The sequence below is a fragment of the Mirounga angustirostris genome, unplaced genomic scaffold, assembly GCF_029215605.1.
Source record: "Mirounga angustirostris isolate CCGP_5_RB_7025 unplaced genomic scaffold, mMirAng1.0.hap1 SCAF_8, whole genome shotgun sequence".
NCBI lineage: Eukaryota > Metazoa > Chordata > Mammalia > Carnivora > Phocidae > Mirounga > Mirounga angustirostris.
Genome location: NW_026991716.1, coordinates 95,105,786 through 95,124,325, shown reverse-complemented (window position 1 = coordinate 95,124,325; position 18,540 = coordinate 95,105,786). Strand labels below are relative to the sequence as shown.

General features: G+C 35.3%; 1 protein-coding gene across 2 annotated transcripts in view; it reads left to right on the top strand.

Moving 5' to 3' along the window:
* Positions 1 to 12,974, top strand: part of WASF1 (WASP family member 1) — a 67,566-nt gene extending 54,592 nt beyond the window's left edge. Inside the window, exons 4-9 of one of the 2 annotated variants that reach the window (XM_064597991.1) lie at positions 4,042 to 4,195; positions 5,259 to 5,376; positions 6,897 to 7,066; positions 9,066 to 9,245; positions 10,367 to 10,995; positions 12,122 to 12,974. In XM_064597991.1, coding sequence (XP_064454061.1) covers positions 4,042 to 4,195; positions 5,259 to 5,376; positions 6,897 to 7,066; positions 9,066 to 9,245; positions 10,367 to 10,995; positions 12,122 to 12,279 — 1,409 coding nt within the window. In that variant the 3' untranslated portion in view covers positions 12,280 to 12,974. Of the gene's footprint in view, positions 1 to 4,041; positions 4,196 to 5,258; positions 5,377 to 6,893; positions 7,067 to 9,065; positions 9,246 to 10,366; positions 10,996 to 12,121 lie in introns of both variants that reach the window. The other variant, XM_045865304.3, reaches the window with a different exon arrangement.
* Positions 12,975 to 18,540: the final 5,566 nt, after the last annotated feature.

The following is an 18,540-nucleotide window of genomic DNA, read 5'->3' as shown; positions in this document are numbered from 1 at the left end:
AGGATATGGAACTCTGTCTCATGACCCTGAGATCATGACCTGAGCTGAAATCAAGATTTGGACACTTAACTGACTGAGACATTCAGGCACCCCTGACATAAAAAAAAAAAAAACTTTAGCCAGACTTTTTCTCCATTCTTTTTTATTTTCTCCTTTATAATTTATTTGTATACTTTTGTCCTAGAAATAAAAATTGTTTGAAAATTACTTGAAATCTTTAGGTTTTATTCTGTAAGAATATAATTCCTTTTAATATTCTTTTGTGTGTGCATATTGTTAAATTGCTAAATTCTGAACGAATTATTTGAATGTTACTCCCACTTTAAATGACCATTTCCCAAAATACCCAAATTGCCTGTATATAGGACAAAAGTGTTCTATACTGAGTATTAAACCAGGGATATCATGTAGAAAACAATATATTGCAATCTGAAATAATGGTAGAAACTTTAGTGCTAAAACAACATTTTATACTTTGATAGAATACATTGAATGCTGTTGTGTCTCAAATTCCTCTTTTTGGTTTTTTGGGTGTTTTTTTTTTCTTACACAAAAAGAAATGGAACTATTCAGAACACAATTTCCACTTATTTTCCCTAGAGAATTACTTAATGTATGTCTCTTATAACCCTTTCTTCAAAATATTTTTTTGTTGAATAACTTTTTTAGTATAAGTGCAAGTTTTATAATAGACCTAAACTTGAATGAAAATAATAGAAGATATCACTGGGAAAAGCAAAAAATAGAATGTAATGATAAATATCTTCATGACTGAACCAACTTCTTTTGATATAACCTAATTTAAAGCTTAAAAAGTAGACAACATGTTAAGTTTCTACTGATTCCAAAGTGATAAACCCAGATCTGGATGTGAAAAATCAAAACAGTAGTTTTTCTTCTTAAGCAGCATTATTGAGATATATTTCATACACCCTACAATTAACCTGTCTAAAGTTAAAGTGTACAGTTCAGTGGTTCTTAGTATATTCACAGAGTTACGCAACTATCAGCATAATCACATTTTCATCACTCAGAAAAGAAACCATATACCCATTAGCAGTCGCTCCCTATTTTTCCTTTCTCTCAGCCTCTAGCAATCACTAATCTACTTTCAGTCCCTATGGTTTTACCTATTCTGGACATTTCTTATGAATGGAATCATACAATATGTGGCCTTTAGTGATTGACTTCTTTCATTTAGCCTAATGTTTTCATTATTGGTTCATGTTGTAGAATGTATTTGCATTTCCCTGAAGACTAATGATGTTGAGCTTTTTCTCATGGCTTGTAACCATTTAGAGACAAGTGATCCAGCACCAAGTGGTAAAGCTAGGATTTAAAATCAGGTTTAAGTGACTTATCAGATGTGTACCTTCTTTGGAGGTCCTTTTCCCATTTTTAAGCTGGAATGTTTTTCTTTTTCTTGAGTTATAAGATTTCTGTATATATTCTTGATCCAAGTCTCTTATCAGATATATGATTTACATCCCATTCTGTGGGTGATTTTTCTTAGTGATATCTTTTGAAGCATGTACATGTATATTAATTATACTTCATGAAATTCTCGAAATAATTGCTACTAGTGCAAAAATACTTTATGACCATATTTTCAAATATATAATTTACCTCCAAATTTTTTAAAGTTAAACATTTAAGTTATAAATATATGCCATCTAATAATATAGAAATAGAGGTAATTTCTATATGTAACAGAAATAAAAATTAACAGTTTCAAAATACTGTTAAATTTTAACAAATATCTTAGTACTCCAATTAAAATTAAAAACAAAAATACACATAAAAGTTAAGTAACTTAAACGATATGTTTAAGTGTTTAAAAAAATTTTAATGTGCCAGTAACTGTCACAATTTTTCATAGTTTCCTTTAAAATTATGGGGAGCATTGGAGAAGGATTCAGAATCTAAAAGATGAATTACTTAGTATATCATTTTGGGGTTGTTGGAAAGAAGAAATTTTCAAAATTATTTGACCTAGATTTTTAAATTCAGTTCACATGAAATAACATGAAGACAATACTAAATTATGGAGTGTAATATCAGTATTTTTGTTTTCTAAATTACTATTAAATAATTTAAGTAATGGTGAGAACTATGACTATAATTTAGAAAATGTGTAAAAAATGAGTTTTTAAACAAAGACCTATATAATTATATTTAATTATGTTTACAAATATTTTGTTGACTTTCTGTGTTACCTAATACTATTTAAATATCAGATGTTGTTGGCAACTGGACGGGCTTTTGTCACGGTAGCCTGTTAAGACAAATTGTAAATGAGACCGGCTAAAGATGGAAAATTGCTAATTAATGGGGCACCTGCATGGCTCAGTTGGTCAAGCGTAGGACTCTTGGTTTCGGCTCAGGTCATAGTCTCAGGGTCATGAGATCAAGCCCCATGTTGGGCTCCACCCTCAGTGCGGAGTCTTCGAGTTTCTCTCTCCCTCTTCCTCTGCCCCTTCCCCACTCTCTCTCTCTCAAATAAATCTTTTTTTAAAAAAGTGCTTATTACTTTATACATTCTTTACATCCTTGACTAAGAAAGTTTTGAGAGATTAAACACTAGGTTCCATCCTGGTTATATACTTCTGGTAAATAAGTGGGGTTGGGGAGTGGCAAAAATCGATCCATTTTGATTACAGAAAACAGAGGCCACATCTGACAGGAGCCAGAGAACGGTGTGTGGTGTTAGGGCTAAAGGATCAGTCTCAGAAGCAGACAGATCTGGGTTTTCTGTTCTGGCTTCAGTGCTTATTAACCATTTTGCCTTGGGCCAGTTATGTAATGTTTCCTAGTCTTGGTTTTCTTATGTTTGAAGTGGAATAATAATTTCTCTTCTGATTGAATTGTTGCAAAGATTAAGTAAAATAAAAATTAGTGAGAATATTTAGCACATATAGTCCATACTCATTAAATATCTCTTATATCATTCTTTAGCGATAATGAGAAAAATCTTTTTTCCTTCTCTGAATTTTCCTTTGGTGTTTTCGAGTGTGTTAGAAATCATGCAGCAGTGGAATACTAGGAAGACAGTCCTGGTGTGGCCATTGCAGAGCCACATTGCTCCAACTATTCCTAGATCCAAACGTTCTTGCTGAGTGAATTTTACTTGTGAGGATGATAGAGATACTATTTTAGGGAGAAGAATAATTTTAGAATTGTGTAGTACTGGCCTTGCTCTGGTATAAAGCATTTATCTACATACTTAAAGCCATATTAAATATGTTAGAAATCACCTACTTTTTTAATATCAAAAAGTCAATCTAAGAGTTAAGAACGTACTAATTGGTTACATTTCTTATTTTAACATGCTGTATAGTCCAAAAGAAAATGAGTAAATGAAGTTATTTTAGATTATCATGTATGTGATGGAGCTCTGCTGGTTACTGGAGATACTAATGTGCAAGACAGTGTCAGTCTTCAGGAGCTTATAGCTAAGTAGAGATCCTTGTAGTATAAGATAAAACATAAGTGAAATAGATGATGATATAGATTCCCTGGTACTTGAAAATATTTTCTTTATGGCAAAGTTTGTTTTAAGTTTAAAGCATATATATAATATTTATAGTCTAGATAGCATAGAGGTCAACAATATGTTTAGACCAGAATGCCACTGAAGACTAAGTAATTCCTTCAGTGTTGTTGATATAAGCTAAATAAAAGTAACAAAGGGAAATGGGAAAAAAAGATTATTTAAAAAAAGGAAGAAGAAAAATGTGGGCTAGTGGGGGCTGGGGATGGCAAGTAGGAAAAAGATGTTTGATGGGAAATGTAGATAATGCTTCAGGTATCATTAGAGCCTTCTGAGCCTTAGAAATCAAAGGTGCCTTCAGACTTACCTGGTTGGAATGATTTGGGGATATAATGATAGAACATTTAAAATGTGGTTCCTGATTAACAAGCCTCTACAGTCACAACTTCCTGAGCTGTGCTGACTCTTAAACAAATACAGTGTGTGAATTTGTATTTATGTTCAATCCACTTAGTAAAATAAATAAAATACATTTTTGATTTTTGTTTTAGTGTCTTTGCAAGATATAACAATGAGGAAAGCTTTCCGAAGTTCTACAATTCAAGATCAGCAGCTTTTCGACCGCAAGACTTTGCCTATTCCATTACAGGAGACATATGATGTTTGTGAACAACCTCCACCTCTCAATATACTCACTCCTTATAGGTCAGTGGGCTACTAGATAGGCAGGCTGGCTATTTATTGCAGAATTTCAGTCCAAATCAGTAGCAGTCTACCTTTAAATGCTAAATCCCCAAACATTTTTTACATCACTGGGCTTTTCACCAACACAGAGAACCCTCCTCATCCACCACATTTAGAAAACTTTTGCTTTATTCACTAGGTGTGTTCCTAAGATTCTGGCATACAGAAGACAAGACTTATTCAAGGGAGTTGTTTTAAGAAGTATTATTAGTCAAAGCCAGTGGCAGAGAGTTACTGTCTTTTTAATGTAATAGTTGGTCAGATGAAAAATAAAAAATGAAGAGCTCAAAATTCCACCATGCTAACAAAATAAATATCATTTTTGCTTGCTCATGCCTACTCTTGATCTATATGGATTCAAGTTTTTACAAAATGCATATATAGCATCTGTTTTTAAAATGTTTTTTACCATTTAAAATAAAATCTGGAATTCCTTAGGCTTTCTTTGGGGGTACTTTCACATGATTTGTTAAATGGGTAATTTAAGATACACAACACATATCCTGAACAAAATGGTATTCAGATATTTATCTGAAACTGTTTTGTCAGTATGCAAGTCAATTGGATGAAAATAACTGTTATTACTAGGATGAGTTTTAAAGGATATTTTTGGGGTTTGGTGAGATAATAAGTAAATTAGAGTATTGGCAGAAACCCTGTGTAATTTCTCTATTCTAAATGATATTATTGTCTTTTCAGGCTTTTATCTTTGGCAGAACCTTTTGTAACTATTGGAATTTCCCAAAGGACTTTCAGAAAAGTTGGTATTCAGCACAAGTTAGGGATGAAAATTGTCCAGCTGTTCTTCAGATTAGTAACACCAACTCTGAAAAACACCTTTTTTTCCATTGTCCTTAGTTTTTTGATTCGTGAGAAATATTTTATTGATGCAGCATTCTAATTTATTTTGTCAGTATTTTTACACATGCTGTATTTCATTAATGTAAGAGAAAAAAACATTTTAGTAAAATTACTCTGATTGCCTAAGTCTTACTGATATATGTTTTGATATTTTACATTTCAGAGATGATGGTAAAGAAGGTTTGAAGTTTTATACCAATCCTTCGTATTTCTTTGATCTATGGAAAGAAAAAATGTTGCAAGATACAGAGGATAAGAGGAAGGAAAAGAGGAAACAGAAGGTATTACAAGAGATTCAAAAAATTGAAGTTAGTTTTGGTGTATTTGTGTTTTGTTGCATACAGGGAACTTTATTAAGCTTGTATCTTGACAGTTTTATACTGAAGTCTTTATAACCACACAGGAAGATCACAGTCTAATGGGGGAACAGGTGAGCAATCAGATTATTATAATATGGTATGATAAGCGCCATAACAGAGATATGTATGGAGAGTTTAGGTAGCACAAAACTGCACCTGCTTTAGCCAGAAGACAGGGTTGGTAAACACTTTCAACAAAGCTTATAATAAATATTGCAGAACAAATAGGAATTAAGCAGACCAGGGAAGAGGAGAAGGGCATTCTGGTAAGAAGGGATGAAGAAATACTGTGCAGATATTGGCAAAGTAGATTAACTTATATTTTCTTACCACAGATCATATCCTAAATGTTTTGGAAAGATGATTATATTCTCACTAAATTCCTGTTGTCTGTCTGCTGTGTTGCCATTTCCTACTTTGTAATAAAATTCACTTGGATCTCCTTTATTCCATGTTGATGATAACTGGAAATAAAGAAAGAGGAAGCAAAATTGGGATTTAGGCAGAATTATGAAGGAGGCAAAATCCCTCTGTTTCTCCTGTAACTGTCTCTCCTCTCCTCTCCTCCCTTTCCCTCATAATGCCTTCATTTTATTTTCTGTACTAGATAGTATCCCAGCGTTCTAGCCAGAGTTTACAAACTGGTGACTGGAAGCTCAAATTATGCCTGCAGTCAGTGTTTTGTTTGACAAACACAGTGGTTTTAAAATTCTTGAACTGGAAAGCCTTGAATGGGCATGCCTGTTTTTTGTTTGTTTTTTTTTTTCAGTACAATCCCCATCTTACACCTGACTTTCTTCATTCATTTCACAATGTTCACATGAACATTTCACATTCATGTATGTGATCTGCTTGGCCCCTTTGGGCATTTGACTTTGTTACACCAACTCTAGACCTCTCTATGCTTTCTCCCACAATTTTAATTATTTTGTGTTTTATTTTTTGAATACCCTGTTTCTGATGAGGGACACAGTTGTTATGGGTTAATTGGATAATTGTATTGGCTAGCTAATTGGTCACTTTCCAGATTATATAGCCTTAATAAATTTTCAGGTTTTGGTTAGAGTTAGTGCCATTAATGGTAGAAATTTCACTCATTATAGCAAAAACTAATAGATGTGGGAGCAGAATTGGTGAATCTTTTTTTCATCCGAAAGGACTTTCTGACCTCAAATTTTATTATTTAGGCATACTATTTTTATCTGGTGCATCAATTCAAATTAGAGGTTAAAGAAACATGACAAGAAGCTGGGATTGGAAGCAAGCTAGCTAAGATTTAATTCTGAATGTACCAATGAACTGTCTCTGTGTTACTTTAACTGTATTATGATGGCATTGTCTTTTTCAGTTAATGTTAGAATTTTATTTTGATTGTTATAACATCTTTTTAAAAACTTAGCCCTTCAGCATTTGGCTTTGTTTTAATACATCTGTTATAGCAGAAAAATCTAGATCGTCCTCATGAACCAGAAAAAGTGCCGAGAGCGCCTCATGACAGGCGGAGAGAGTGGCAGAAGCTGGCCCAAGGCCCGGAGCTGGCGGAAGATGATGCTGATCTCCTACATAAGCATATTGAAGTTGCTAATGGCCCAGCCTCTCATTTTGAAACAAGGTTTCTTTTCTTTTGTTTGTTTGTTAACAAAATTAATGATAAAATACTGGCTCTGTTTCTAATATCTATGCCTCTGATTCTTAGGTCCTGAATTGTTGAACCAGCAGACCCTGCTTTATCTATAAAAATTATTTTGAAACCCTGACCACTGTGAGCCTACTAAAGTCTGATCTTGGGCCGGTTATTTTCATACCTGGATTTTAGTTTTGTCATCTATAGAAAAAGGTGGTTGGAATAGATGATCTTCAGGGTTGTTTTAGCTTTCATATGAAGTCTCCATGCTCTCTCAGGCAGAGTCTGCCAGAATTTCATAATAGAGGAATGGGGTCTGGAATGTTTTTGAAATATTACTGATTCACTACATATAAAATAGGAGCTGAGAAAGGGTAGTATTTTGTTCCTTTTTCTTTCTCCTGGCTCCCTTTCTATGCCACATCTCCCACCTCAGTTACATCAGGACTTTTAAACAAAATTACTCATCCCCTTTTGCAGAACTATAGAATAGGTCTTTTTTCCTTTCTCAGTAGCCATGGCCCCATCTAAGTAACATGCTATCCTAACTAAACATTATACTAGCATCTCTCTGTAAAGGCATTTGTGTATAGTTGAATGAGTATAGTTATTATTATATATATTATAGCTACTGATTTTTGAATGGAAAAGAGCTTAAAGTTTTCTTTGGAATAATACATGTAAATTATTAGGCTAATATCTTGGCCAAGTTTAGGAGTAATATATGTGTAAGATACTATTTATATGCATTACTGGAAGAAAAAGACCAAAAAGATTGAGATTTATTTTAAAAAGTTATCTATAGGGGTGCCTGGGTGGCTCAGTCGTTAAGCATCTGCCTTCGGCTCAGGTCATGATCCCAGGGTCCTGGGATCGAGCCCCGCATCAGGCTCCCTGCTCGGTGGAGAGCCTGCTTCTCCCTCTCCCACTGTCTCTCTCTCTGTCAAATAAATAAAATCTTTAAAAAAATAATATAAATAAAAAGTAATCTATAGATAAACATTTTTTTCTACTACTGTTAAGTAATTATGACATTACCTTACCTGGTAACACAAGTACAATACAGTTAATCCTTGAACAACGAGAGAGTTAGGGGGACCAATCCCTTGTGCGGTCAAAAGTCCACATGTAACTTTTGACTTCCCAAAAACTTAACTACTAATAGACAACTGTTGACTGGAAGCCTTACTGAGAGCATAAATAGTCATTTAACACATATTTTGTATGTTACGTGTATTATATATTGTACTTTTATAATAAAGTAAGCCACAGAAAAAATGTTAAGAAAATCATAAAGAAAATACATTTATAGTGCAGTACTGTAAAACAAAAAACCTCATATAAGTGGAGGTGCTCAGTTCAAACCTGTATTCAAAGTCAGCTGTATTTTCTAACTTACTTTGTGTACATTCGTCCCCAGCATGCACTACAATCAGTAAATATTTATAAACCTTAAGTCACATGTTGCTTTGTTACTCAGTTATTTTCTGAGTACCTACCACCTTAAAAAAACACCAAAAAGACGAAACAATATAATTAGCTATCCCCGTGGTGCTAGTATCGTGGAGGCCTTTCTCACCGATAAAGACATTTGGAAGTCAGTCAGGTTTAAGAGAGCAACGAGCTATCCTAATGGTAGAAAATTCCAGTTTTCATATTCTAGCTTTTTGTCATTGGCATCATGTTTTAAAGGGAAAAAATGAAATAGAGACAGCTTTGAACACAGTTTGCCAAAAGTTAATTACTCTCTTTTCTTGTTTATAAGATTCTATATGTAATACTTTATCCTTGTGAATTGAATTAGTATTATTAGTAGGTTGCATTGTGAGCAGCATTCTTTGTTTTAAAAGCAGTAATAAATTTCCGAAGTTTCTTAGTAGTGGTTAAAATATTGGCATTCAAAGGATACATGTTAAATATCTCCTGTAGAACACTTTACTCCACCAGTAATTCAAGAAAAATACACTGATACTATATTTTTTTTTAGACCTCAGACATATGTGGACCATATGGATGGATCTTACTCACTTTCTGCCTTGCCATTTAGTCAGATGAGTGAGCTTCTGACTAGAGCTGAGGAAAGGGTCTTAGTCAGACCACACGAACCTCCTCCACCTCCACCAATGCATGGAGCAGGGGATGCCAAACCCATACCGACCTGTATCAGGTATGTTGGGACAGGCACATAATATTTGTTCCTAGGAGTTGGTAACCTTTCTCTTGGAAGGACCAGTTAGTAAATATTTTAGGCTTTGTGGGCATACGTTCTCTGTCACAGCTACTCAGCTCTGCCATTGTTGCGTGAAAACAGCCATAGACTACACGTAAATAAATGCCTGTTTGTGTTTCAACGAAACCTTATTTACAAAAACAGAGAGCAGTTCAGGTTTGGCCTGTGGACGTCATTCACCACCTCTGATAAAAGCTGACCTGTTCTCGGGGAAAATTTAGTGAATGGGAATTTACTTTAAAGATTAAAGTGTGTTTCATTTTATTATAGCTTTCTTATCAAGCACATGATGTGTAGTATATTAATAAAAATTAGGAATTTCTGGACTGTGGTAAGGGACTAAGAAGTGGGAACCATAGGTGTGATTCTAAGTGTTAATTTGGTATTATGGGGAATACTCTGAGAATTTGAGAGAAAAAAGGCAATAATCTTTCAGTAAAGCAATTTTGAAGTTGAATTTTGTCCATTGTTATCAAGATTATAAGATTTTTAATAGGTAAATAAAGACCAGCTTTATAATTTTCAGTTAAAAAAATCAGCCTTCTATCACTGAGTCATTTGATGTTCCATCCTCAGGAAGGAAGAGAGCCATAAATTTCCTTTTGTGAAAAAAAAAAAAATTTCCTTTTATGGCTTGTAATTAGTTGTTATTGATTTAACTGAAATGACATATGATGAGTCTTAATAGCTTCAGTATCAATGCAGCGTTGTAATGGCCACAGGTATTGCTACAAATATTGTAATATGATAAATGTTATTATAAAGACTCCTACCACAGCATAAAATTGAACATTTTATTTATCAAAGTAAGCATAAAATGCTTGAGTGTATATGACAGGTGCATGGAAGGATGAGACCATTTAGAATATTACAAACGAAAGCACCACCTCTTCATTTTCTTGTTGGTATCTTCCCTTCACCCTAAATACTGAAGAATTTTTAATTTCTTTAGGAACATGTTAATGCATCTACCCTGCTATAATGACTGACAGTTGTATCTTTCCTGTGGTTGGTTCTTTCTCTTTTAATAACTTGCTGGGATTTCTTTATCATTTCAGTTCTGCTACAGGTTTAATGGAAAATCGCCCTCAGTCACCAGCTACAGGCAGAACACCTGTGTTTGTGAGCCCCACCCCCCCACCTCCTCCACCACCTCTTCCATCTGCCTTGTCAGCTTCTTCCTTGCGAGCCTCAATGACTTCGACTCCTCCCCCACCAGTACCTCCCCCGCCTCCACCTCCAGCCACTGCTTTGCAGGCTCCAGCAGTACCTCCACCTCCAGCTCCTCTTCAGATTGCCCCTGGAGTTCTGCACCCAGCTCCTCCTCCAATCGCACCCCCTCTGGTACAGCCCTCTCCTCCAGTCGCTAGGGCTGCCCCAGTGTGTGAGACTGTACCAGTTCATCCGCTCCCACAGGGTGAAGTCCAGGGGCTGCCCCCACCCCCACCACCGCCTCCTCTGCCTCCACCTGGCATTCGGCCACCATCCCCTGTCACAGCTGCAGCTCTTACCCATCCTCCCTCTGGGCTCCATCCAGCTCCATCTACTGCCCCAGGTCCCCATGTTCCATTAATGCCTCCATCTCCTCCATCGCAAGCTATACCTGCTTCTGAGCCAAAGCGTCATCCATCAACTCTACCTGTAATCAGTGACGCCAGGAGTGTACTTCTGGAAGCAATACGAAAAGGTAATTGCCTCATGGCCGTTCAGAGCATTGCTATGGTAGCATTAGAAACTTTCTAAATATTTGACACAGTAACATTTTCTTCACTTACAAAATTTTAGATTGTATTTTTCCACAATTGGTTTTTATTTTTTATTTTCTTTATTTTTAAAAGATTTTTTTTATTCATTTGAGACACAGAGCTACAGAGAGAGAGAGAGCATGAGCAGGGGGAGAAGCAGAGGGAGAGGGAGAAGCAGGCTTCCCGCCAAGCCAGGAGCCCAATGTGGGGCTTGATCCCAGGACCCTGGGATCATGACCTGAGCTGAAGGCAGACACTCAACCATCTGAGCCACCCAGGTGCCTCTCACAAATGGTTTTTAGAAAGAAAAGCTATGTTCAACATGTATTTTATATCACTTTCCAGAAAATATATCACATTTAATTATTTTATTTTCATACTTTGGTAGGGATTCTTAAAATGTTTATTAAATAAATGAGAAATTAAAAGTATCAGACTTATAGAAAATTTAGTTAAAACCCTTTATATTATGTTTAATATGTATGTTAACTCCTTTAAAAATGGTATTTTCTTCAGTGTTAAGGCTGTCCATTTGGTGTATCAGTGACACTTGCTCTACCAGATGCCTTTATAGGATTAACGTTCCTCTCTCAGTAACAAGGGAAAGACCTCTCATATTCATTCATTTATTCAGCCAGCATTTCCTAGGCACCTACTCTAAGCCAGGCACCAACAGTGTAGAATGAATAATAGTGCCTTTCCCTCGATTCCTTGGGAGAATAAAGCCACAGGAAATATACTCAACAACGTTCATTTGACCACTGGTTAACTTTTTAGGGGGGCTGCTGAGTAGGGAGGCACAGTAGACCATCATGGCTAAATAAACTTTAGATATTCACTGGGATAGCTGGTAAGTTTGACCAGCTAGTTTTACAGATAATGAAAGAATTAATTGACCAAATTAGTATGATTCTAAATATGATCCCTTCAAATTCTTTTTAATAGATCTTGCTTTTCATTTTCCTATTAGTATTTCTCACATGTATTTGATTTTATTCCAGAAAGATTAATAATATGTAGTATTTAGTATTTTGCCTTACAATGAATGCTTTGGTTTTTCTGTATCAGGTATTCAGCTACGCAAAGTAGAAGAGCAGCGTGAACAGGAAGCTAAACATGAACGCATTGAAAATGATGTTGCCACCATCCTGTCTCGCCGTATTGCTGTGGAATATAGTGATTCAGAAGATGATTCAGAATTTGATGAAGTAGATTGGTTGGAGTAAGAAAAATACATTGATAAATATTACAAAACTGAATGCAAATGTCCTTTGTGGTGCTTGTTCTTTGAAAATGTTTGGTCATTCCAGTGTTTTGCTTTCTTTTCCTTATGATAAATAACCTTATCCTCCATAATTTTTGATTTCTAAGAAAAATAATAGCATACATTTCAAACTAAATGTTTTACAGTGGCTTATCTTTTTTATTTTTCACTGAAAAGATAATTTGGTCAAAAAACCACTAAGTATTAAGCATGGACAGCTGTTGTTAGAGTAGCAGATTCAGTTTTTTGATATATCTTAATTGTGCACTTTGTGAATTTTAATTTAAAGAAAGCAACTGAGATTGAAATCTTGAGGGCAGCTGTATCTATTAATGAGCCTTATTCCATTTCCTGATGTTTTAAAACACTGCCTTGATTATATGAATACACTCAGAAAGTACCCTTAGCTAGTAGTACTGAATTCTCTTAAAGGAATGCTTGAATTTTTTTTAATTATTGTTTTACCGTTTTTAAATACTTGCCTTATTTGAATGTTTAGCAGTACCCCCTTCCCACTTATATATTGTGTGGTACGATTTTGCTTGCCTATAAGAGTTTAAAAAATTTCCATGTGAAATACTCTGACATAAACATACATGTAACTTACATTAACTGTTAAGAATTAACAGTCTGATTTAATAAATGGTTCATTTTAAAGGTTCATGGGTGTTGCTCTTTGAATCAAACTATTTCTGATAATTTATCAAATATATATAAAGTAGGCTTTTAATAGATAGTAAGCAAAAAATGTTAAAACCACTTAAGCTGTATAATTTCCTCTTAATTATACAGATTCATGTTGTCTGGTATGTAAGGTAGCTTTTATATCATTTTTTCCTAAGGTCACAAAAATCAGTATTTTTCAACTCCTTATGCTCTTAAATTAAAATCTCAATGTGCTGTCTAATTTCAACACAACTTGACTTCAGTTTAACAGCATTCTTGAAATTATATTTTGCAATGATAAAGTGAGTTGTTAATGTTTACACAGTCCAGATTAAGGGATGGAGGGAAAAGCAGCATTAGTATTAGATTGTTTAATGTGAAGTTTTTGTAGTTGGACTGTAAAAGTGACAGCAGTCTTCATCCTTTTACAGTGCAATTTCTAGCTCCTCCCATCAAGACATGGGTTCTTTTCTCACCCACCTTGGATCTGAGTGTTGCTGAGACTTGTTCTAGCCAATAGCATTGTCTCAGGTTAAGCCTGCTAGAAGATCAGAAACCTCATACAGAGAGCTGTGCCAAGTGAGACCATCTTAGACCAGCCAAGCACGAGCTCACCCACTGGCCGGCTATAAACAGATGAGCAAGATTAGCTAAGATTAGCCCAGCTCAGAAGAATTGTTCAACTAACCTATAAACTTATGAGCAAAAAAATAATGCTTATTGTCTTTTTTTTTTTTAATTTTATTTATTTATTTGAGTGAGAGAGAATGAGAGATAGCACGAGAGGGAAGAGGGTCAGAGGGAGAAGCAGACTCCCCACCGAGCAGGGAGCCCGATGCGGGACTCGATCCAGGGACTCCGGGATCACGACCCAAGCCGAAGGCAGTCACTCAACCGACTAAGCCACCCAGGCGCCCCAATAATGCTTATTGTCTTATACCTAAGTTTTGAGATGGATTATTTCACACAGCATTAGTGCAACAGTAATAGATAGCTGATAGATGAGGTCATTGGTAACTTGATAATTTGGGGGTTATTTAGGTAGATAACTAATGACCCGTACTCTTTGTGGAATAAGAATGAGGAACTAAGTTCTATTGTGGCGATAGTTTGGACATAAAAAAAAAATTTCCTAATAGCTCTAATTAACAAAAGATTTGCTTTGTTCTTTTGGGTAGCTTTGCCTAGAACGAGAGATTAGATAGTGGGGGCACCTGTGTGGCTCAGTCGGTTAAGTATCTGACTCTTAGTTTTGACTCAGGTCATGATCTCTGGGTTGGGCTCTGTGCTGAGTGTGGAGCCTGCTTAAGAGTCTCCCTCTGCCCCTCCCCCCACACACCGCCCCCAGCCCGCTCACATGCACACACATGCTCTCTCTCTTTCTCTCTCTCAAAAAAAAGAGAGAGATTAGATAGTGATTTGAGGTTTCTTTCAACTTTACAAAAATATATAGTGTTGAATTCAACTCAAGAAAATATGACACAATTTAAAGTTTATCCTCCTAAGTGTGTAAAAGGCAGTGGCAGTATATAGTTTTTATAAAGCTCAGTTGGGCCAGTAACCAAAATGTAATGGTACTGGCATTGGAGTAGTTAAGGGTAATAAAAAAGGAAATGGTTGGAGGTTTCTTAATAATAGAAGTGGATCTGCTTTAAAGCCTGGCAGTACATATCCTAAATAGTTTATGAGATTATTTTGTTGTTTGGAACATTCCTGAAAGATAAGAAAGTGCCCGTAGACTGAAGAGGCCATATGTGTCATATCTATTTTGAAAGCAAAATAACCTTTCAGTCTAGATATTTCAGCTTAACTTGGTGAGAGAGTTTTGGAACAACTGTTCAGTGGTCAATTTTAATACCCTAAGAATGAAAGTGACTGGACAATTACTGTCTTCTTCTTATTGAATTATATTACTATTCCACTAGGTCATGGAGCGTAGAGGCAGGAAAAATGAATTGTATATCATGGAGAAATAATTGGCTTCACTTTTTTTGGTCAAAATTGTTACCCGTTTACCTCCATATTGCCAAATTCAACAAATACTTTTTAGTCCTTAAGTTATTTGATCTTTAGTCTGTAAAAAATACATACAGAATATATTCTGTGCATATTCTGTGTATTGTATTCTGTGTATATTTTTCATTTTCACTCCAGCTGTCTCTGGCTTTTTTGTGTGTGATGCTGTTCTTTCCCCTTCACAAGAATGGTAAGACAGGAGAGGGGGGAATATTTAGCTGCAGTGAAGCTTAGGATGACATTCAGTCATTATAGAGGGAAAAGGAGTGTGTCTGTAATTTTTTCTAACGAATATTTGTAAGCTCCATATATATAAGTAATTTTAAACTAGAACCACTGCTTTTCAAAACTTATTTAGGCAGACGAGATGACTTCTGAAGCATTTTCAGGTTATAAATATTTATTAAAAGACAATTAAGGAAAATGTTCATTTGGATGGTGTTCTGTGAATTACGAAACACCTCCTTTTATTTCCACTTTCAGAAAGCCCTACCCTTTCTTCAACATCCATCTCACATCCATATTCTCATAAAGTCTTCTCAGATCACCACGACTGGAGTTCATATATATTCCTTTTCAATTTTTCTAATTCTTTTATTATAAACTTTCTTCAAGTACACTTAAGTGCCATTTTGCATTACAGTTATTACCTATTCGAGCTTGCCAAATAGATTACTCACAAGAGAGCAGGAGCCTTGTCTTAAACAGGCAACTCATAATTATCTCTTCTATTAAACAGATTCCGAAATAAACTTTTTTTCTTCTGTCCACTAGCGCTCTTAAAATCATATCTTCCTAGGCACTGCTCCTGCTTAGAAAAATTTCCTCCATTAACCTCAGTAACACAGTTGAGCTAAAACTAGTCCTAACTTCATCAAAACTGTGTGTGTGTAATTTAAGAAATGGAAAGCAGAAGATTGCCTCTTCTGGCCAAAAGTTAAAAGTTACTAATATTTCTGAAGTCTTAAGGCAGAGAGCAAAATTGATGAAGTGTTTTTATTTAATGGGAATATCATGAATTACTTTCAAAACATAGCTTTAACTTTGCCCTTAGTAAACATACTACTGCTGTTTATTTTTTCATTTTCACTCCACCGCATTTACCTTGACCCCAGCTATTTCTAAAACTACCTCCCTAAAAGTACTAAAGCAAGTACAAAATAAATTATTTAAAGCTCCTGAATAGTTTAAGAAATTCCTTTTTGCAATTCATGATCTCTGTATTGTCTACATAGTAAAAAAATGTAAATAAACCAATGCAAGGTATTAATCATGCAGTATCAGAATTTGAAGATGGCTTTGCTGCATTGAAGTAATGAAAATGAAATATCAAAGTATGATTTTTTTTTATTATGTTAATCACCATACAGTACATCATTAGTTTTTGATGTAGGGTTCCATGATTCATTGTTTGCGTATAACACCCAGTGCTCCATTCAGCACGTGCCCTCTTTAATACCCATCACCGGGCTAACCCATCCCCCACCCCCCTCCCCTCTAGAATGATATTTCTAAGTTGTATCATTTAACTGTAATTAATAAGCTAATCATTTTACTGAAGCCAAACGACAAATAGGAGACCCTTACAATACAAAGAATATGTCTTTTCCTCCCTTTATTCATTGCTGTACTAAGAACAAATTTATTTATGTTCTCCATGACTTGGCTGTAGAATGCATCAGTAATCTCTTGCTTTTTAAGCCTGACAGCCAGGCTCTGAATAAAGAATGAATACCAGCCTTGAATGAACATTTCAGGCACTTTTTTTTTTTTTACAGACTAGTTATCAATACCTTTTTCTCATTATTGTAAGGCCAGCTGCTCTTTTTTTCCTTTAGAAAAAAAATTTAAACCACTGACCATGTATTGAAGTCATCTTTCTCAGGATATTTATAGTTTCTCCTCTTTCTTACTGTAGATAAATTTACTTAGTGGTAATGATTTTGAATATTTTATAGTATCTATATAAATATGTTCCTTATGTGTATGTGTGTGTTATACTCAAAGACTTCTTAATAAATTTCTTATTTATCCATCCTGCCTTTAGGCTAGCTTTTTCAGTACTACTCTTTTGATATAGGACACTGATGTCTCCAGGGGTAATAAAATTTCCCATCCATCTTTTTGGCTCAGAAACAACATAAAAGACATAAGAACCATCAAATCAAAATATGTCTTCTATTGTAATAGCTTCCAATATAACTTAAAGGTATCAATTTTATTCTTACCTTTGAAATCCATGAAATGTTGCACTTCTAACTTTAAAGAAAATCTATAGGAACTATATCATCTAGACCATTCCAGATGAAGGAGCAACATCTCCTATCATTAATGCTTTGTTTTTATTAATTTTATGTTTATGATGTTTCTTTTTATTTATTCAATAAATTTTTTTGATGCCTGCAGAGTTACTTTGCTGGGCATTGGGGCCACAGCAGTGAATAGACAGAGCCCTACTTTCTGAGCATACCGATAAACTAACAAAGAACAATGAGTGTTATGTTAGGGAAGCACATAGCACAGAGACCACACTTAGTCTAGGAAGTCAGGAAAAGCCTCCCAAAGGAAATGACATTTAAAGTTTGAGGTAGACCTAGGCAGATAAATATTGAAGTGAGGGTGGACAGTCTACCAGACAAAGGAAATAGGTGTGTGAATGTCTGGAAATGCTTGATACAAAGCATGCATGGATGGAGGGGTATAAGTAGAAATAAATGAGAAAGGTAAGCAGGAGCAAATCATGAGAGGGTTAGGAACCATATTAAGGAGTTTGCAGTTATTTCGTGGACAGTAAAATTGAAGAAGTGACATATCAGACTAGCGTATTGGAAAGATAATTGGCAGCTGCAGTGTGGTAAATGAATTAGAGAGTAGTTAGCTTGGAGGTCAAGAGACCAGTCAGGCTTTGTAATAGATGAGAGATAATAATTAGGGATGGTGGTGACAGAAGAGATAGATGATGAGATAGATTCAAGAGAAATTCAGGATGTGGAATACACTGGACTTGGTAATTAGAGAGGAAGGAATCAAGGATAACTTCAGAGTCCTGGCTTACTGATAGACCATTAGAGGAGGAGCAAGTGGGACAGGATGGATGATGCAGTTTGGGACATAAGGTAGGGAAAGGATCACCTATATGGTTGGAGGGAAGAATTAATCTTGGATTTGTAAAAGGAAACCTCTTTGCAGGAAGGACTGGTCCCAAAAAGTTGAGAAAGTTTCCTTCTAATAGAGGATCTGTTTTCTCTTTGAAGTAGATGACAGTGCTGCCTTGGGTGATTGGGGAGACAGGAAGAATGTCAACAGTTTTAAGAAAAGAGAAGTCATTTAAAATGACTAGTTTAATGCAGTAGTCATCGTGATAAATGGGGGAGCTTTCCAGGGAAATAGGAAATTGTCAGACCGTATTGAAAACATTGTTGAGATTGGTGACCATGAATTTAATGGCTCCAGGCTATACACTCTATGATTTTTTTTTCCCCCTAGGAGTCTGGAGACAGTTGCCAGAAGGAAACCATTGAATTCTTTCAGCATCGGGTTT